This window comes from Sander lucioperca, chromosome 23, assembly GCF_008315115.2.
Source record: "Sander lucioperca isolate FBNREF2018 chromosome 23, SLUC_FBN_1.2, whole genome shotgun sequence".
Lineage (NCBI taxonomy): Eukaryota > Metazoa > Chordata > Actinopteri > Perciformes > Percidae > Sander > Sander lucioperca.
This window is the reverse complement of record NC_050195.1, coordinates 20,718,452-20,740,299: the sequence shown is the minus strand read 5'-3', so window position 1 is coordinate 20,740,299 and position 21,848 is coordinate 20,718,452. Positions and strand designations below refer to the sequence as shown.

The 21,848-nt window shown below is 45.0% G+C and overlaps 1 protein-coding gene across 1 annotated transcript in view; it reads right to left on the bottom strand.

Moving 5' to 3' along the window:
• Window positions 1-889: 889 nt before the first annotated feature.
• Window positions 890-21,848, bottom strand: part of gli3 (GLI family zinc finger 3) — a 93,938-nt gene continuing 72,979 nt past the window's right edge. Inside the window, exons 7-15 of the mRNA XM_031292935.2 lie at window positions 18,600-18,801; window positions 16,767-16,986; window positions 15,568-15,681; window positions 14,496-14,636; window positions 8,465-8,614; window positions 8,165-8,329; window positions 7,208-7,495; window positions 5,599-5,992; window positions 890-5,045 (exon numbers count right to left, since the gene is read on the bottom strand). Coding sequence (XP_031148795.1) covers window positions 2,662-5,045; window positions 5,599-5,992; window positions 7,208-7,495; window positions 8,165-8,329; window positions 8,465-8,614; window positions 14,496-14,636; window positions 15,568-15,681; window positions 16,767-16,986; window positions 18,600-18,801 — 4,058 coding nt within the window. The 3' untranslated portion in view covers window positions 890-2,661. The remainder of the gene's footprint in view (window positions 5,046-5,598; window positions 5,993-7,207; window positions 7,496-8,164; window positions 8,330-8,464; window positions 8,615-14,495; window positions 14,637-15,567; window positions 15,682-16,766; window positions 16,987-18,599; window positions 18,802-21,848) is intronic.

Genomic DNA, 21,848 nt, shown 5'->3' with positions numbered 1-21,848 from the left:
AAGGCACAAAAGTAAAATGGGGTATTGCTGCAGCCTCGGGGCATCAAAGTAAAAACGGTCCATTTTTGAATCCAGTTGGTACAATTTACCTACCTGATATCAGACAGAATTGTCAACTCGTTGCACTCGGTGGAGTGGGCGGATTCAAAGGTCTGGACCCAGGCAAACAATTTACAGCTCTCATGCTCCATCTCTGCAGTGGAAAGTCTAACGGTGCCCTTCATTTCTGTTGAATGATTGCACTTGTGTTGAGCTGCTAAAAAGCATAATGGAAAGTTCTCCGTCTGGAAAGTTAGGTAAAAGATGTAGAGGCGCTCTGCTTGTATGAAAAACACAAAGAACTTCTGACATGAGCTGATGGGCTGTCAGCCTGTAAATACATGTGGGCTACAGTGGTATAACCACTGGTAAAGAAGTCAGTGTGAATGAGTAGGGATACCAACACCTACTGGCTTTAATCTTAACTCAGACATGAGAGCATGACTGCTGTGTGTAACCGAACAATGTTTTATAATCATGCTATGAAATTCAAACACTGCATAGCTCACACCTTACGATGCAGTTGTAATTTCTTGAAATGATCAGAAGAGGGCATCGGAAGCCCTGGATATTCTCCATGAATTAAGTCACTGATGGTGACTGGTCTTGGAACTTTAATTTTTTATGACAGGAGTATATTCCCAAACAAAATGTAAAGTTACATCGAGCTGAATATTTATTTACTGTATTTTTATCAAGTGGCATAACATGTTTTCTTTTGGATGTGGTTTGATGAGGAAATCTGTTTGATTTATAGTAATATAAGGAGAGTGTTGTCTCCATAAAAACATAACTCGAACCAAGTTTCATATATTATCAAAACCAGCATATTATAAAGAAGAAGAGAGACTTAAAATATAATTTCTTTTTAATATCTTTTTTCATTTTTATTAAAACCATACAAACATTTGTAGTCAGTTATAAAAGAGCAAAGTGGCTCTTCTGGCGGTGCGGCGGTGCTGGGCACTTGAAGCTCTGCTCTGAGCCAGATCTGTCTGGCCTTTACCCAGGGCCTGGGAATCCCTGCTTTCAAAGTCAATTCTTTATTGGCCCCAGGATACTCCCCATTTCCTCTGCTAAACCTAATGAAAGAGTATTGTATTTACACATTATATATAAAAGAGCACAACAAATGTGGGAAAAAAGTAGAATGCATTTCGCAAATCTTAACTTTTCTGATAGTCAGACTTTTATTATATAAATGTTCTATCATTTTATCTTTTTTCAGGTCTCACAAGACACTTTACATGTTTATTTTTATTTATTTTTCATTCACAATGGAAGATTGGCAGTGATCTTTTTCTTTACTGACAGGACGTATAAGGCACATACCTTCTTTCAAAGGAAATGATTTCTACTTCTTTGAAGAAAAAAATACCCCATCAATGCACAGCTACAAAAATGACAAAAAAAATACAAAAGGACAGTAAAACAATTTGTACCTCATTTCTTTGACGTTGGATAAAAGGTAAACTACTCAATATTCTGTGTTCAGTCACATCAGGCTGCAAGGCAATACTAACACTGTTGACAAAGTCATTGCGATACTTGACGGCAGTACACATTCTGAATTTAAGAGAGTTGGAGAAAACCATACAGATGATTTCCTATAAAACAAAACACATCACTTTACAGTATGTATCAGCATGAGAGGGAAATTCATGTGCTGTGGACCACTGTTGGTCATTAATTATGTTAATTATGTCAGCATACATAAAGCACCAAATGGGACCTTTGATCATCAAGAATAAATGTCCATTTTGACCTCCGAACAACCGTGCAATCCAACGCCAATAATCAGATTATCACAAACAGAATATAAAAAAAAAACAAAACTGTTATATACACTTGTGAGTACCTTACCAGACTAACTAAATCAAGCCATTTAGATATCAAGGAGACGACTATCTACAATGCCTTGAAGACTCGAATGTGTTCGATACCATACCGCAGTTACTCTTGACAAAAACACCACTTGGTAAAATTTGTTAGAAGCACTGAAACATTTACAGATTCACAAAAGTAACATACAAAAGAAAATGACAACAAATGTAAATACACCACTTATTCAAACCTATGATATATAAAGTTATCATCAGGGCCTGTTAAATTAATGACCCATGTCTGACCTGCTGCGGCTTCGTACCTGGGGGATCAGAACGGTAGATACTTGGCACACGGGCTAGTCTATGCACTTGTATGGACAGTGTTCATGTTTAACCTTGAATACATGCATTTTTACTGACAGTGTGTACAGCAAAAACAGTGACAATACACAGAATACTGTTTTAAAGAAGTGATGGTTTGCTCACCATCACGTAGAAATACAAAGAGAAGAGCTTCCAAAAATAGCCTACATTCCAGAAAAGGAATACAACTATTTATCTATACATACTTTTGACACATCCCATTTCTGTGTGGGATGACATTTTTACAAAATAAATGGGTTTGGCAACTGCCTGTTCCAGAACATTTTAAGTACATAATAAAGTTCTCATAATTGCCACTTTGGTCTTAAAATCTTCACATACACCAGAGTTTTTCTCTTCCTTTTTTCCATTTTTTCCTAAGGGAGGAGAAAGCAGAGAGAGAGAGAGAGAGAGAGAGAGAGAGAGAGAGCAGCTACTGCATGATAGCCAGGAACTTGCTCTCCTCAGCCAGTGTGGTAAGTAGAGAGCTCATGTCTCCGATCGCCATGTTGTTTAGGCCGGGGGCCACACTGTGGAAGGTCGCGGATGCTCGAGGGGTGGTCAGGCGTGATGAGGTCCTGGACAGTCCCTGGAAGATGGAGGGACTCAACACCCCTGAGACCAAGCTACCCTGGTCATAGCCATCCTCCAGCATGACACCAAAGTCCAGACTTACCCCCTCATCTAATATACCAGGCACATTGCCATCCACTGTGCTGGTCACCTGGTCTGCACCAGGGGAGAGAAGGCTAGCCGAGTTCCCGCTGCCACCGCCTTGTCCCACAGACTCCGCCATGGAGTCCAGCAAACACTGGTCCTCCAGGACAGGGAACGAGGAGGCTTTGAGATCCGCTGGTTCGTACGAGAGGCAGTCACCAAAGCCCTGCTCTAAGTATTCATGGTCTGTGGCCTCCAGTTTTAGCACAGATACCTGATGTGCAAGGGAACAGTGGTCCCCACTTCTCTGCAGTTGTTGCTGCTGGTTAAGACTAGCCTGGATTTCACCGGAGTTCTCGGGATTGAGGTACTGCTGGGCCCTGACACAGTTCCTGTAACTGTTGTTCGGTGGGCGAGGGACATGGACCTGCCGGTTGTGATGAAGCGCAGTTCCCTGGGAGAGGCTGGGGAGGTTGTCCATGGAGGCCCTGCTAAGGATTAGGTTGTTCCCGATCTGGCAAGAGGTGCTACTGTTGTGGTTCTGCTGGAAGTGGCTCTGCTTTTGAGGTCCATTGGAGGCCTGCTGTTTGAAGGCCTGCGATAGATGCCCTGCGATGATCTGGGAGAAGTTAGGCCTTCCAAAGGTGTTTGTAGAGTTGTGAGCAGTAACTCTCATCTCCATGCAGGAGTTAGGCGATGTCTCTAGCTTCACCCCAGGGTTGACACAGCAAGCACTTTGAGACTCATTAGCCTGGGCACAACTGTTCTGGAAATCAGAGGGCACTTGCTGCTGAACCACCATGTTTCCAAACCTGCCAAAAGGCGCAGATAAGGGTCCATGTTCTGTGCCCGACCACCTTCCACACTGTGTCTGGTGGTTTTGTTCCCTCTGAGGAGACCTGTCAGCACTCCCTGAGCTCACTTCATTCCACTGGATGGGAAGCTTACTAGGGCCCGTCCGCTCTGCTGTCTGCTGCGGCTGGATAGTTTGGGGCCCAGGGAATGCCATATTCAACCCTGAAGTCTGGATCTGTTCTATCTCCTCCATAGATGGATGGGAGGTGTCTCTCTGGTTAGAAGCTATTTGGTCCTCAATGTGCATGTAGGAGCCACCATCCACCTGAACCTGGGAGTGGAGATACTGCACCAGGTCATCTGGTAGTATATCCTCATCCTCAAGCAACAGACCAGCCTCCCCGTCATCCTCCATGGCCAGGGCTTCTAAGGCTGCGTGTTCTGCGATGCTAGGAGTGTACGGTGAGTGCTGCAGGCCTCTCTGCAGGTTGCCCTCTGAGCGTGTGTAGTTCTGTAGGCTAAAGCTGCGAGTTTCAGGTGTAGAATAATGAGACAGAGGTGGGAGAGGGTGGAGGTTGTTAAGGCTGTTGAAGCGTTGCACTGGGGGCAGACCGCAAATATCCCGAGCCTGCGTCCGCACTGGGTCACTGGCCCTCCGGTTCCCGTTCATTGGCCCCTCGCCAGGATAGAGGACCCTCCTCCTGTGACCTGCATGTCCCATGTACCCATTGGTGTACCCGTTGGTGCCATCACTGCAGCAATGTGGCCTGACTAGAGGCGGCAAAGAGTGGTTGCTACCACCCTCATCCATCATGGCCATGCGAGTCTTCAAGCTCATGCGCTCCATGTTGGGAAGAGGCGTGGGAGGTGGGCCGCCAGTTGCTGCTGCATACTTGGCTTTCAGGTGGTAGTGCTGTGCTGGGGTTAAAGTGAGCATCCCCCGTGATCCCCCTCCTCCCCCCATACCTACTCCTCCTACACCTCCACAGCCCCCACCAGAGAGTATCCCTCCACCCCCTCCTCCTGTCCCACCTCCATAGTGGCTTGCCTCGCTGGACCGGCGGGAGGCATCAGTGGAGATGGGGTCGTAAGAGTCAGTGGAGCTAAGGTTGTGGAGGCGGCGGTGGTGGCCGGCTGCCATCGTACCCTCACTCTGGGAAGCCTGGCTGGAGCGTCGACTGGAGAAGCAGGGGGAGATGCCTGAGGAGCGCCGACTGCTGCTCAGGTAGGCTGAACTGGTGGCGCTACCACTGCTGTCACGTCGGTCTCTAAGCAAATTGAGCACTGTTAGCTCTGTGCTGCTCAGCTCAGCATGAACAGGTGGCTGAGGAGCAGACACCCCCCACTGCCTGCCCAGACAGGATCCTGGGGAGAAACACAGACAGAGAAAAAGGAATGAGAACAGTTTGGACAGTAAACAAGGATATTAAGTGATGAAATGGAGATTACAGGAGGATGAGAGAGAAAAAGCCAAATTATTTAAGTGCAAGTGCGGAGAGATCCCTCAAACAGATGTTGCCATCGACAACAGGCAGCACTTGGCCATGAAACACTGTTACATGCTATTTTCTCTGATATGATATACGGCTTGATATGGTTCTGATACCATTTTCCAGCGGAACAGTACATTTTAAGCATTTGTTTTGCATGAATGCTTCAGCCAAAATGGGCAAGATGGAATTCAGGATAATTTACGTGCGTTTTTGCATTTGTCGTGATGTGTAAATTCTGTGTATTTGGTACTTCGTACTAGGTGCTTTTTAACAATAGAAATGCCCACACAAGCTCAACCACGTGTCGAAATAGGATACTACATGCTGCCGTGAATTTGTGAGGGTTGTTGACTTGAACTTTTAAGAGCATTTAGAAAAAGATTGGACCTCAAATTTAAAACAAACGTTTAAAAGGTTAAACTTACCCTTCCCCAGGATGTTGGGTAGTGTGGAACCTTTTGGGGGCGGTGTAGGGGACAGGGGCCCCAGCCTGGGCAGCGCTCCATTCACCTGCTTCAGCCTCTCCATCTTGATGTGCTCCATCCAGCGCAGGGGGCGGCCTATACTTCGCCTCGCCTGCAGGGTCAGCATGGCCGCCGTTGCCGTGGAGACTGTGGAGTCCATGATGGGGGCTGGCTCACCCTCACACACCTCCTCCACTTCCTCTTCGATTTCCTCTTTCCCCTCGTCCTCCTCCAGCCCCTCCCCTGGCGAGCGTCCGGCGCTCACAGCAAGCTGGACTCCACCGCTGGGATAGGTGCTGACGGGGGACTGGTCACTGCTGCATGTAGACTGACCGCCAGGGCTTGGCTGAGACGTCTGACAGACCAGACATGAAGAAAAGATTGAGAGAAGGGAGGAAAGAAAGAAAAGATGATTATTAAGTTTATTTCAGGAAACATAAAGGTAGACATGCAGTGTCATATGTCACAAACAATGATACAATGTAATCTTTTGAAAGATGTATTCCATATAACATTAGACAATGATCATTAAAAAAATGACCAATGAGGCCATGATGAGAGATAATTCTATTCATGTGTTCATGTATTCATCTTGCATAATTGTTGCAGTTTGAGCTGGTCGTCCAAACTACAGAACCAACTGCTGCATTTATCCTTTTAGAAAAAAAAGAGGTGTTTGGAAAACATTGCTTTGTACATTATTGGGGCATGAGTAATGCCTCCCCCCCTGAGCCAGTCAGGACAAACACACACACACACACACACACACACACACACACACACACACACACACACACAAAAAGAGGAATCATGTTTTGAGGATAGACAAATAGGATAAAGGCCTCTTGTGAGAACGGCTAGAGCCTAATTAGGTTGTTTACTGAATTTTAGGAACTGTGTTGCACTGGGGAATAATGGAATTACTTTTTTTGGCATCAAGTGTCAATAGAGTTTAGAGGGTACTGTTTACTGTTGAATACATTTGGCTACACAATGAAGCCCCGGGCAGTGTCAGGCATACTTTCAGTGCCCTCAGAGTTCTGCCCAAAGGCATGGGCATTGCTCAGAAAAATGCATTGGCTTTGGTAAATATCATTGCCACTCTTGAAAGTGTTTTAAATTGACAGGAATAATCAGTTTTTTTTATGAATGTGAGGGATGAGGGAAACCTACAATGAGAACAAATATGCCGTGTTTTGGGTGAAAGTCAAGCAGTTGTAATGGGACGAGAAAAGACAATAAACAGACAATAAAACAATGAGCAAGACGGGAAAAACTGTGAGACTCGGAAAGAATATGTTACAATGTGAAGGGATACCTATCTCACCTGATTACCCACTGTCCTTAGAAAGGGAGGGAGAGAAATGCCAAAGCATTGGACAGGAAGAAAAAGTTGACTCATTAGAAGAATTCAGTGTTAAATGTGCATGCTTCCCAATTCAATGTTAAATCACTAAATAATAGGCATTTAAACTAACGATGTTAAAGTAAAGGAATTAGTAGTAAAAGTATAAGAAAAGAATCAAAATAAATGTAAAGGTGTGAGTGTCAGCCTTAAATAAAGTCGTACCATAGGCTTCTCTGTCTTGATAGACTTGACCTGCAGACATTCATCCTGTTTTGAGGTAGCATGGTTGTACTCCCTTTGGTCCGTATACCCGCCCAGGGGCAGTTGCCCTGGCGACCGGCCCTGGCTGTTGCCCCCAGGCTCCCGTTGGGGCGGAGGACGCGGGTAATCTCCACGCTGTTTCTTGGTGACGTGAGCCTCCGGCCCGTGCACCGTCTTCACATGTTTGCGTAAAGAGCTCGGATCCGTATAGCGTTTGGTGCAGCCTGGGATTTTACACACATACGGTTTCTGAGAATGAAATGAGAAAGATGAGCTGTGAGAAACACAATGCTTGCAGACTGATCTCATGAAGTGGCGTATGTATGACACGCCAATTCGTATGCCATTATTGGCATGTTATCAAGACACATACTCGCTTTTTAGCGTGTTTATCAACGGCGTTTGGCCTCCATTGACTTACATTACCTTGCGATTGCGTGTGCATTTACACCGTAGCGAGTAGTATGAAAGGGCGAAAATCCGCATAGAGAGGTTGGTCGGGGTGGTGGATGGGTAAAACAGAGGACTTTCACCCGGGAGACTGGGGATCGTGTCCCGCGTGTGACGTTAACTCAACAGTCGCTTTCTTCTTTTACTAAAACCAACCCTGTTGTTCTTTTCCTAAACCCAACCCACGTGTCACGTTTCCTAAACCCAACCGTAGCTTTCTTCTCGCGATAACACGGCAAGAGTGGCGATAACACGCCAAGTGGCGTGTATGTTTACGTCCGCTGTATACAGCGTAGACATACACGCGGATAGCTCAAAATGCGTACAGATAACACGCCACTTGGCTTAAGAAAGTGGGCATGTATGTTTACACGAAGTCATGATCTCACGTTGATGCTTGTCAACACCACATACAAGCAGCAAAGTCGAAGGAGCATAACTGTCTGAAAAAATGACGTTTGTCAGTACCTCATTTGAGTGTGTGCGATTCTGATGTTTGGCCCGGTCTGAGGCATTAGAAAAAGCCTTGTTGCAGCCTTCGTGTTCGCACACATAAGGTTTCTCTCCGGTATGCGAGCGTAAGTGAGTTTTAAGGTTTTCCAGACGGGAGTAGGCCTTGGCACAGCCCTCAAACTGCAGGAAGAGAGAGAAGAGGAAGAGGACATCACTCATACAGGCTGAATCTCATGTTAGCAGGTTATATGTAGTAGTAATAGTTTGTCATTTGCAAATAAAGGACGTAAACTGTGCAAACAGGAGTTTCCTTACTGTGCACTTGTGAGGTTTTTCCCCAGTATGTCTGCGCATGTGGACCACCAGCATGTATTGTGCTTTGAAGGGCTTCTGCTCTCGAGAACATTCTTCCCACCGACACACAAACTCCTTTTTTTCCCCATGGATGTGGTCGTTGTTGATGTGCTATAAAAGAAGATGAAAGAACTTTAACCAAAGCAATCAAAGTGTTATCATAAGCTCTAAGTGCAATGTAATTTTTCCTTGAATTGATTTGTTGTTCAGCTGGAGGAATTCTTGCTCTGCAGCATAAGAGAGACAAATATAATGTATTCTCTTTCCTGTTTTTCATTTATTTTCCCGTGGTGCTATCACTATTTTATTTCTTCCATCTCATTTCTCTTAACTCTTTCCTCCCTTCCTCTTCATCTGCCTCACTCTGTTGACTCGAGAGTCTCAGTGTCCGATCCCAACAGGATTTCCAAATAAAACCCTGTCACTTTCGCATCACGTTGGGGCCCTCTCCCCTCCATGACAAGTGCTGACAGTTGTGCTGCCGTGGCAACTTCCAATCTGAGGCTTAGGCAGGAGGGGAGGCGGGAGGGAGGTGAGGAGATACAGCGAGACATCAAAAGTTCAGTCGTGGCACCTGAAATGCGAGGGCTTTACAACTCCAGCCAAGCATTATATCTGTGAGCACCACCTTTCTCTTGCTCCACCCCCTTCTCTCTCTTTCCTCTTTCTTTTTCTTTTCTCACTAACTACCCTGTAAAACCGGGTAAGAGGTGGATGTTACAGAGGAATGAAGGAGGTGAGGATGAAAAAAATGTCATGCGGACCCTCTGGGGACAAAGTCAACATCTGGCTCAACACTGTCGTAGCCTCTGAAGTGCCTTTCAGGGAGCAATTTAAACCCAGGGAGACAGACACAATATCCCGACCAAAAGAAACCGGTATTATTACATTCCTGAGCAGCCGAGAAGAGTCTTTTTACCTCGGGGGTGAATGAAGAGGGACGGATGAAAACAGGAGAGAAGGAAGGGAGATAAATAGAGACTTGACTTTAAATGCTCTTAAATGTCTGGGGAAAACATGCTTTCTTTGAGCACTTACTCGTAAGATTGTAGAGCTATAAAACATGCTGCACCAAAGCAAATAAAGAATCCAGGGCCAGTTCCCCTTCCGGGCATGACACTGCTCTGACAATGGCATCTTTGTACCTTCCCTGCGCTCTGCCCACTGGCCAGATCATGACCCCACATATCATCATAACCATGACATCCAACAGAAACCGCCCTATTTTCAATCTCCCTTTAAGACATTTTGACCCCAAGTCGGCCACTGCACTCGCTTCTCAGTAATACTAAAGGGGGAGTATCGACAAATGAGTCAGCGCAGTAACAGCAGGGTGCGACAGCAAAAGCAAAGAGTAAAATTGACATTAATATATCCGCAAAGGACCTCCATTATTCTCACTTGACATTTTTTTAATTCTAAAGTGACAAAACAAGACTAATTCCATGGAAGATGATTGGGGTCTGGATGACCACAGACGTTAGTGAAGTTTCCCCAAGATTGATCTCCTCCCCACCTCGGTCGGAGCCTCAGAAAACCTGACTCGTCTTCTCTTTTTCTTCCACTCTGTGAGGGAATCCCTGTGGCAAGCAATCGGTCTGTTGGAAGCAGCATTCAATATCCCCCGGCTGAGAGCGATGGGAGAGCACCATGGTGTTGGATCACGCGGGTGGCTGGCACAACACGAGTGCATGCATGCACGCACTTACACACACACACACACACACACACACACACACACACACTCGCACCCCGTTTGTACAAATGAAGGAGGTCGTTGACGGGTGTGATGCATGAGCCTCTGAGCTGACAGAGAGGGGGACAGACAGCACGGGGAGAGGGGCCGCCGAGAAACCTAATGGCATGATCTAATGGCAATTCTTATTGAATCAATAATCTCCATGCTGAGCAGACAGGCCCCGTCGGCCGGCTAAATCGACAAACAGGTGCTGATAGCAGTGGCGCGGCAGGTTATTCATCTTCCCCCTGCCAGCTTATCGGCCAACAACTGTAAAAACGCCACCAAGATGGATTTAGGAGGGAGTCGCACGCCAGGGAGCGCCGGGGACACGGACACAGGGGACACTGAAGCTGTGTGTGTGACGTATGAGAGGCACGCACACACACAGGTGCAGGCACTGTTTTCCTGGTCCAGACCCCTGCTGCTTGGGTGCATGGCAAACACATCCATAAACATAAATAGCACTAAAACATACAAACAATTTTACACTTGGATTGTATGTTTTCTAAAAAAAATATAAAAGCCTCTGATTTAAAATATTTTTTAACACAAATGTTCAAACCCATCTCTGCACACATTACTGTAATACACACACTTATTTTTTGTTGTTGCTATTTCTCAGCATTTGCCCAATCCAGTATCCATCTCCATGTCTCCTTATCAAACTCTCTCTGGGACATAGCCCTCATGCAATAGAATGCAAGCGTGCATGAAAAGAGGGCCTGTTTACAAGGCAATTTCACTAAGCTGTGGGACCCGCAACACCGTTTAGCTTTATCAAACACCGCCTAATAAATCATATGCTCTTTTGTGATGTGAGTTGCTGAAGTGCTTTGTGTAAAGAGAGGGAAAAAAGAGCATGAAAAAGGCAAATAAGGGAGGGAAGGAGGAGGGAGGAAGTAAAAGGGGGGGGGGAAAAGTGAGGGCAGGAGGAAGGACGAGAGTAAGTGAGAGTGAGCGAGCAGGGGGCAGGGAGCTAGAATTGGCATGTGTAATTCAGCACAGTCTTTTCATCTTAGAGTAAGATACTCTTGACAGATAAGGGGCCTAATCCTTCTCCTGATCAAAAAAAATCTGCATTTTACCAATTAAAAGCCTGCGCCAACAGCCAGAGAGGGGGGCTGCCTTCAGACTGCGCCCGCGTTTATCTCCCTTTAACACAGCAGCCGCCTTAACAAGGCTGCACACAGGGAGAGCCAGCTCCCCATCTAAGAACAGGGACATCACAGCGCCACCTATGTAGATGACCTGGAAGGGAATGGTTAGACTGTGGAGGGTGGGAAAGACCTGATGAGCTGCGAGAACACACACATACAGACCACCAACCCCATCAGACACCCCCCATATATAGTCTTAAACCTCCTCAGAAATGTCCGTCTGTTAGCAGGCCTACGATGACAGAACAGAACCTGAACTCTCAAGTTAAGCAGTTAAAGGTTATATGCACACCTGATCACAAATTGCTTTGACGTGTTCAAGGAGTAAGCCTAAGACAAATTACATTTCACATAGAATTTCTAGGTGATGTAAAAAACAATAATAATTATGCTGATTCAAATTTGGTCACCTTTTAGTCACCTGGCTTGCATGAATGTTTTCATCATACAAGGGCAATGAAAAGGCATCACTCCCTTGTAGAGTTCTCCATGGTGAAGTGTCAGGAATAGATCAATGAGAAAATAATAAAAAAGATTGTTGAGCAAGGCCACATTAGTGAGTTGTGGGAGTGAGTGGGTTGGCATCTCCGGCGACAAAACCAGGCGAAGAAAGCCCACTTCAAGAGAGACATTAAAGAAGCCACCAGGCCTTATCTCTAAAAGTACTCCCTTCAAGGGGGAAAGAAGGGAGGGAGAGAAAATGAAAGAGAAAATGAGAGCGGGAGAGGTTTATGCCCAAAAATGGGAAAGCAAAAGAATGTGGAGCTGTGCGGAGGGGGAGATGGAGAGGTATGGAGAGTTGAAATGTAATAAATGAAATAAATACAGCAAACTAAAATTGACACCCGCCTCGCTTTTGCTGACTGGGTAGGCCAGATAAGTGAGCTAAATTCCATAGATCTGATGTTTATCTTATCGGCTGCACCGAGAGCGCTTAAACGCAGATGATAAAGGAACGCCGTGGCATGTCATGCTGAGAGCATGTTTGAGAGTGTAAAAATATGCATGAAGAGCGCGGCAGGAGCGCTTTTGAACAAGGTGGAAAGTGATGAGGGTGGTGTGAAGGCTTAATTCTAAAATTAGCCAAACCACAAAGGAAATGGGATATTTGAATTAGTGCAGCTGTTATTTAAAAAAAACATTTATTTCATGACGTGGACTGTCAACACAGCACTCACATTTTTCAATCACTGAATATGAATCTATGTAAAAACTTTGTGCAAACGCTGGTGGTTAAATTGGTTACAAACTGGTATTTTTTTTCCTCATCATGTTTTTTTTATCCAAAGCCATTTGAGAAGACAAGTACAAGGGGGAAGGGACGCTCCATTGTTTGGTTATATGGAAATCCCCCCCCCCAAACCCCTCCCAGTGTGTGAGGAGAGCCACTGTGGTCCAAATACTGTACTTATCCTATTACTGAGGGAGGTGGGGGTGCAGAGAGATAAGAGCATTTTCTCGTCCGCTCTGCTGAATTAGAGGGCACGGATTCTGTAGGCGAAGACTTTTATTGGCATCTCTCTGCATATCTGCATGTGCATAGAAAATGAGAAATAAAATGCAATATCAGAAAGTCAAATTGCAGAAAAAAAAGAAAAACAATTCCGAGATGGAAAAAGAAAAAGTGGAAAACTAATAAGGATTTGGTTGGTGTCTGTCTACACGGCAATCTTATAATAAGTGCAGCTTGGCAAGGTTCGGTTGGATAGTGTATGTGAAGGGATGAGAGGACATTGTTTTGCTCAGATGGCCACCTGGTGTGACTACTGTAGGGGGAGGATGTGAGCAAGCTTTTCCTCTATTAAGAAGCCATTCTCCCTTCCTCTCCCACCACCTTAACTCATCCCGCCTCCTGAAACAGGGGCAAGAAGTTGTCAAGATTCTCAACCTTTGAGCCGAGCCCTTCAAACACGGGAGGCAGCCCATTCCGCGCTGAGGATATCAATTATAGATAGGGGTTACCACCGCGGCTGAGGATTGCAATGTCAAGTCGGCGAATAGACAGCTGTGGAGAGCTGAGGATCTTTCTATCAGATGTGTGGTGATGTGTGTTTCATGTGCACGTGTGTGTGTGTGTGTGTGTGTGTGTGTGGGTACACTCCGCCGTCCCTTGTTCACAGCATCATATTGGTGTATTTTTACCACTTCTCCAACTTCAGTGTGCTTCTCTCAGTAGGGTGACGGGTGAGAGGTTCACAGGCCGCGAAAGAGCAGCAGAGCTAATAGTGCCAGTGTAAAGAGAGTGGGGTGACGCGACCATAATGTCATTAATATTTAGCTCAACAGTGAACCCTTGGGCGCCTTACGATGAGAGCCGTCCATCTCCCGTGGCTGTGTGAGCGTTCTGATAACAGACAGGAGGCAGGCCGGTCCAGCACTGTACACAAAGCTCACATCCTGACTCTGGGAGGCTTAACCCGCCAAATCAGTTAGCACCGTTCAGCTGTGAGATGTGCTCTCCAGCTTCTGAGCCCATTACCACCGTCCCTGGATCCAATCAGGAATCCAGCAGCAGTATCAGTCAACGCCTGCAGCTCCGACTCTACTGTTAGTTTGCTGCTGCACAGGGGTTGTGGCCTGATAGGAGGCATTGTGCAAAATAGCACAGCTGCAGTTGATGTTGCTGGGATCTACTGAGCTTGAGGAAAGAAAACTCTCCCAGCATACAAACCAAGAGACATTGTAGTTTTGGTGGGTGTTTTCTGAGCCGCAACGAGAAAGCCTTTTATGTAAGTCTTCACCCATCTTATAGTTGTAAACACCCTGTCGTGTCTTCCTGCTTCTCTACAAGAAACTCTGTTCCTAAGGAACAACTGGGGTCCAGTGTGATCACTTCTCTGGCAACAGGAAAGAGTGAAATGCAAACCATCTGCTAAACAGCAGCAAGCAAGTAATTGTTTCGGAGATGTTTTGCCTTTCTGTTTAAATCATTTAAAAAAAAATAACATTCTGTGCACAATTCACAGAATTTCTGGATATCGAGTTGTACAGAAATGCTCGGGGCAGCTTCACGTGGAAGATAAAGTGTTCTGTGCTGGAGTTAGAGTTCAAATAAGCAGCTCGTGCCACTGTTTTTTAAATGTGCGATACTCACTTGTACTAGCTGCTCCTGCGTGTCAAACTCGCGGCAACAGTTCTCCCAGTGGCAGTTTGTCTCATAAACCACCTCTGGCTCCTGTTTGCTCTCATCCTTGTCCCCTTCCTCTTTCACCAGGGTCATCCCATCTGGATGGTCCTACGGAACAACAGTGGGAAAAGTTCTAGTTCAAAAAACAAGAAAATAATCTAAATAAATGTAACACAAGTACCTAATAGCAGGCTTGACATACAAGTATAAAAGCTACAGGAATTGCCTTCCTCTCCTCGACAACAGTCCATCCAAATCTGTCATAAAAGTAATTTTATATGGCCCTGCTGGTTTACATCTAAGGCACAGCCAAAAATGATTTGGTCACAGGTCTCAGCCACAGTGCCCCTGTGAATCTGGCCTTGTTTGGCTGCCTGGGAAAAAGTGTGGAGAGCGGAAATGTAGCGCTGAAAGCCCCGCTCTGTATTTGGGGGGTTGTTATACGACAGGACCGGGGCGAGTATTTGAGGAATCTAACCCCCTTTTCCTGCCGTAGGTTGCTCTATTAGCCCAGACATATTTCACTGTCACCGTTAGGAGCCTGAATGGAGCAGAGAGTTGGTGTGGGCTAATAGAGGAGAGCGTGGGCTTCCACCACACACCTCAGGCTGAATCTGCTGCTGCCTGAATAATAAGGTTTTTCCTGCAAATTCAAACACTTACTGTTATCACATTTCTCTTTTCGTTTCTCCAGCCACTTAAAATTTTGATTAACCAAAAGCAAAAACAATTTCCTTCTAGTCTCCCAAAGATCAATGAATTGTTTTGCTTCAGAAACAGCAAATGATAAGAGCAGAGAAGGGAACACCAAGAAACAGGCAAATGCACGCAAATAAATACAAACTGTGGCTGGTAAGCTTGTCTATTGTTGCGGCCACCTTGGCAGTCATTATATGGGCTTCCTATTCTAGTGGAAAAATCTAAAAATAAAAACGCGGCTGGTGAATTCTGGGATTTATCAACCAGTTTGCAGTGTGATACTTTTTGCCAGATAGCTGAAGAATATACTATGGAGCCAGGGACGTGAGGCGATCCTCACCTGTACGCTCACTGCTCCTGGGCTCGGCAACTCTTCCTCGGGTTTCATTTTGGAGCGTTTGTGGTGCATTGGGTCTCCTGTGCTGCTCACTGCAGATTCACTTGTTGGTTTGGTCTGTGGAAACAGAAAATATTTCATCATTTCAAACCTCTCTTGACATGGATTTGACTATGTAGATGATTTAATATCATATTTTACTGTTATCCTCTATAGTATCATTAAAAATGCATGTGATGCTTATAAGTCAATCAATCGTTTACTTAATCAAGCCAGAAAAAAAACAACTGTGTTTGAACCATAATGATTTCCGTATCCTTAGTCCCAGGCAAGAGCTTTAACTGTGCAAATGAAAAACTATGCAATTCAATGTATCACATTAGCTCCTCTAATCACAGCAATTAAAACAAACTCATGGACCAATTCAATGAACCATTCACTGAACCAATGGATGACCTGACTTTGGCCTTGGTCTAAATTTGCCCTCGGGGTAGTTCTTGTTACATACCAAGCTCATGAGAATAAAAGAATTAACAAGTAGGTTCTGGAAAAGGAAGCCTCTTGGTTTTTTGTAAAACTCCCCTAATGTTGCTGTTTTTCACAGGACTCTCAGAGTTGTAGTGATCCTGTCCGTCTCTGTAACATGTTACATACTTCCGCTGAAACATATGAGATTTGTCCGTAGCCCCAAAGCAATATTCTATTCATTCAGGAGAAGGAAAAAAGCAATTTTGGTGTGCCCAATTTGAATGAGGCCTCATTCGCAATTACACAAAATTCGAGCGATGGGAAACAGCAGGGAGGACGGGTAATAAACATTGAATATTTACTTCAGATGTGGGCCCGCACATTTGAGGCTGAGGATGGAGAGAAAAAGCCCCTTTGGATCCATCCATCCATGTCAATATTCCCTCTCTATATCCTTGTTCTCTCTCTCTCGTGATTAATGGAGTCAGCAGTGGGATTCTATGCTAACAAGCCCCTTGTTGTTTGCTGCAGGCACGTTCTGGGCCTGTGCTCGGCAGTATTAAAACAAGAGACAACACAAGTAGGAGGAAACTCCCAGGAGATGAGTGCGTGGAGGGGGGGTCCTGCCTGTACCATGTTAGCTCGCTGCGTTACGCTGAGATGTGGCTGGCATGCGACGCCGCTATCTATTACCTGTGATGATGAATCGCACAGGCGCCTGCCGCCGCTCTCACCTGTGAGGAGTCGTTGGAGAGGGCTGAGCGCTCGCTGGCGCTAAGCCCGGAGGGGGGAATGCCAGGTATGGGCCTCTGGGTGGCGAAGGCTGGCGACGGGTGGATGAGGGGTGGACTGTGGCCAAAGGCAGAGCCCACGATGCCTGGTTGACGGCCAATCAGTGTCTGGTGCATGTGCAAAGCCACCGGAGTTGGAGGGTAGGCGAAGCTTAACGCTGGGCTGGAGAGAGCAGAAGGGTATATAATCATAAACTACAACTTCACTAAAACATCAGTCCGGAGGCAAAAAAGGGGAAAGACAGTGAATAAATGGATTGTTCTGGCTAGCTTCTCCTCCCTGAGGACAATCTGACAGGAGATGGTGTGGTAATGCTAGAACAAATGCAAATCCCTGCCAATGAATGTTCAGCTTGTGAACACGCAGTGAATTATCATGTGGTCTGTGTAAGGCAGTATGTCATTCTTCCACTGGGCAAAAGATTCTGATGATAAACAATCTGGAGTGTGTCGTATAGCCATGTAAATAAAGCCAAATTATTTTCCCGGTTCCCTCAACCTGAGCTAACTTTGTTTATCCTAAAAATCCCAGAAGCCACCAAACCTCCTCTGGGGTCTGAGTAACCACAGGTGAACCGCCAGATAAACACAGATCTGTGTGGCTCGACAGCAGCGGCCTCCATTCATCCTGAGCTCTGACGCTTCTCTCTCGCTGCGACCCATATGTCTGCTGATCTTATTACGAGCCGAGTGGAAATCAATGAGCCGAGACACATTTGGGGGCCCATCCGCTTGTCATATCACTCATCAGTCTGTTGGCTCTGGCTATTTGGGCCCTGTCACAAGGACAGTGGCTGAGTGTGCAGCGTGATTGATCAGGCTCTTCTTACAGATCGCTGATCAATGGCTGTGGGTGGGGCGATGGATCTTTCCTTTCCCCCTTCTCTTTTCTTTTCTTTTGCTTCCCTTTGCTCAACCTCTGGTACCGGTGCGTGATGTATGTGATGTTACCATGAGGTGTGCCGGATGACTGACACGAGCCGCCGGGGAGGCAGGCTGACTGGCTGGCTGGGAGATCGTCACCCACATGGGGGTTTGACATGGACAATACTCACATACTCTTATTCGCTCCACCACATACTTTCTTTCGCTCACACAGAGTGCATTGTAACTACAGCAATAGTATGCGTGCTGCAGTGTATGAAAAACAACAATCAATGATATTAGAAAATCATTTACAACATCATTTCCCCCGGGGAGATGCTGCTGTTTGAGTTATCATTGGCACATTTTAGTCCCTGAATGACCACCTTGAGAGAAATGCAGTTAATCAAAGCTCCCGAAAGACATCCTGACAGCTAAGAGTTATTTTTTAGAACTTTAAAGGGATAATCGAGTGATTTGGTATGCACTTTCATAACATTTGGGGGCTCACAACCCACAGATTTTTCAAAAGGAATCCAAATTGAAACAGCAAAGGCTGAAATATCCTGATTTCTGGTCCATAATATGGGTCAAGCTCCAGAAAAACTGGATCCTACATTTCCCATATTGCAACTTGATAGTGTCTTGTCATCACACCTCCCCTATAACTCTTCAAAGCTAACTTCTTTCAAACCCCACACTTTCTGATTGTAGTGCAGGCTTTCAGTTAAAGATTTTAAGTCGCAAGCGCAATCCGACATAACCCTGATGACATCAGCACTGAGCTACAACCAAGAAAATAATAATAATAAAAATCATAATCACAATGATCATAATCATAATAACCATAACAATTGTAATAATGACCCGGGAGCTTTAAGAAAAATTCATGCAGAACAATTTTCTGATTACCTGATGGCTCCAGCAGAGAGGTGACCGTAGGAGCCGCTGGTGGACGAGCTGGAGCGAGAGTTGTTGAGCATGGTGACGAGAGAGTTGGGAGAGTTGCGGATCATGGTCTGCAGGTCGAAGCTGTGCTCAGAGAGTGGCGAGATGGGCAGCGGACGTTTCCTGCTGGGCCGCGATGGCAGCCTCGGGCTCGAGAAACGAGAGTCTGCAGGATGAGAAGAGAGCAGGAGATCGGGGTAAGGTACTGGAAAAGAATGACTGTGGAAGTTAAAGGTTAAAATGATTAAAACTGTAAATAACCTGCTCACTCAATTCATGTTTTTTTTTTTATCAGAGAAGAGCATCAGCTTAATACATACAAATGGGTTACAGATCAAAAAAGAGCATTTGCTGGTTTATACGGGAATTCTGTTTGACTTCATCCAAACTCTAACCTAATCTAACCCTAACAGATGACATTTTTGTCAATCATCAGACAAAAGGCTCATCTGAATGAGTGTTCAGCTGTCACTTGATGCACTGCTTGCATTTCATCCATGAGAAAACATGGCTTTTATGTTAGAGAAATGCTCTGACTGTGTATGGTAATATTTAATCAAGTCCAATTTGACTCGTTATTCAAATGCAATCAGTGTTGACTGGAAATAGTAAAAAGGGGGTTTGAAAAGGTAAAAGGCGGAAACGGCGCAACCATTCTCTCTGCACATACAATGAGCCACGGGTGGAGATTAAAACATGACTTTTGTTGTCTTTTCACATGGAGATGTCACAAACAAGACAGGGAAAAACCGAGGGAGATGGAAGGAGGGAGGAAAAGCGCTGAGGGGATGTCGCGCTTTGTGCATGAACTGACACAATGACTTTGTGACTCAAGACTTGGAAATAAAACATTTTGAGTTATTTTATAAAGGCAGACAAAACCAGCATACGCAGCCCCGATAACCCCCCCCCCCCCCCCCCTCCATATTTACGTCCCCCACAATCCATCCATCTCCCAAACGTAAACGCTCCATCTCTCGTTTGACACATCCAACGATTACAGAGCGCTCCATTCACATGGTAATCAGAGTGTGTGGATGTGAATGTGGTGGCAGCGGTGGTGTTTTGGCATACATAGGCCTGAGTTTCAACTATCACATGAAGCTGTAAGGAGAGCAACGCCCCCTTTACATTGTCATTGTATGGAAAATCTGTCTTAGTGAAGGGGGTGTTGGAGAGGGGGCATACATGTACACATACAAATCCCTGAGTGCACACAATTGCTAAATACAATGCAGTTCCTCGAAATGTCAGATTTTTCACTATTTCTTTCAGCTTAAAGCAAATATACAATCATTTTTATCATCCTGTTTTAGGGAAAATCTGACACACCTGACACTTTTTAAACAAGCCGAATCAACCACGAGTTAATTCTCCTAATTCACCACAAGTGAGAGAGGGGTACTGCCGAGGAGCAGGGCCAGCGTCCCACCATTGCAAAGCCTCATGGGAGTGGTGTTTATTAATGCACAGCCCAAATGATAAATCGGCCAACCGGGGAGACGGAGAGAGGAGCGTCCTAGCTCGTAGTGGAACTGTCCCTCTAATTTCCTCTTGATTTATGGACGGGATGGCTGCTTGCGCGCCGCGTCATTAATTCTTGTGGCCAGGGAGGGTTCAGACAGGCCAGAATGACGGCGTTGGAAATAAAAGCTGGCTCCCAAAACTGGGGTTGAACCCTCGCTGACACAATTTGGGGCCACCTGAGAGGGATGCTTTCATAGGGGAGGGCTGAAGTGTGAATATGTAATATAAGACCGGACTTCTTTTTATTTTTTTTTGTTCAACAAAAAACATACTTTAGAGTGAAAAAAAAATAGTCTGTGTAAGACAGTAAGCCTATTCCTGGACTTATAGTTGATTTCAAATCACAAGACTGTGTCACTTTTTTGTGGAAGCGTTTTAGTCAATTTTGCTGAACAGATGCAATTATTGGCAATCTTCTTTTATTACAGCTCAATAAGTCTACTACTATTACTGCATTTAAATGGTTTGTTTGTATCAAGTATTTGTTCCAGTGTTCAAAATGTTACTAAACGTGAGCCTATTAATAAGAAAAACACCATATCAGTAGATACCATAGCTATTAAAATTAACTAATAAAGACACAAATACAGACTTTACTATAGTGATCTATGAGAGCTATGGCACTAATTAGGCAGCAGGAACATAGACAATAGCCCATTAAAGCACAAATAGGCAGGACAGGCCCATTGTTTCATTAGCACAACTCTCTCTGAAGGTAATTACACTGATGTGAAATAGACTAAAATAGCCGCAGTAACATAGTAGCCCAGATTATCAGCGAAAAGCCTCTTGATAGACTCTTCTCTTTGTATGTTTTTTTTTGCTTAAATCCAACAAAGCTTTAAAGTGTTAATTTTCCAGCCATCGGAACACACATTGTTGAAACATGATGAGTTATTACCAGCAATGATCACAGGCGTTTTTTAAGTGAGGAGCATCGCATCTCCACTTAAAATTTGGCCCTAATTGTTTTGTTTCAGTCTATTAATCTTAAAAAGTGACACAGAAGAAAGGATTTCTCCAGTGATGAATGGCGGGACATTCCAATTCCCACTTAATAGCAATTAATTTTCTGATACCCGCACAAGTTTGGCTAGTTTTAATTAGTTTGTTCTGAGGAATGGGGGAACTTCACCCCGGATTTCCATGAAAGCGGCGTCTGCCTGACTAAATACATTCTCATCAAAGGGAGTGGGGTGAGGCTGTCTGACCTTTCTAAGATTCACAGTGCGTTTAATTTCCTATTTACACTTTAAAATAACTCATTAGCATAAGTCATCTGCACACAGTCCTGAGCCCAACATATTAAGACAATAGCTCATTTAAATCATGTCAAAGTGAAGTTGCAGGTCCCTCCTCGCCGTGGTTGAGCTGTAGCTTGATCTATATATAGTACAAGGGAGGTGTATTGTGAAGGTGCACTTTAGACGTTCAATTCCCACTGGGGCCACCCATGTTATAATGTGCAGGTACGCACTCATAATACTTAAAGGTGTGATCCCAGGAGGCATGGATTTGGTGGGTGTTTTTTTAATACGCTGCTGGGCTACATCTGGTTGAAAAATTCCAGTTTTTTTTTTTAGATTTAGCTAAAAGTGTTGTATAAACATAATTAGTTAGGATAGTGTGTGTAGTTAGGATATTGTACTTATCAAAATGCAGTGATTTGAATGCTGTTGTAACATC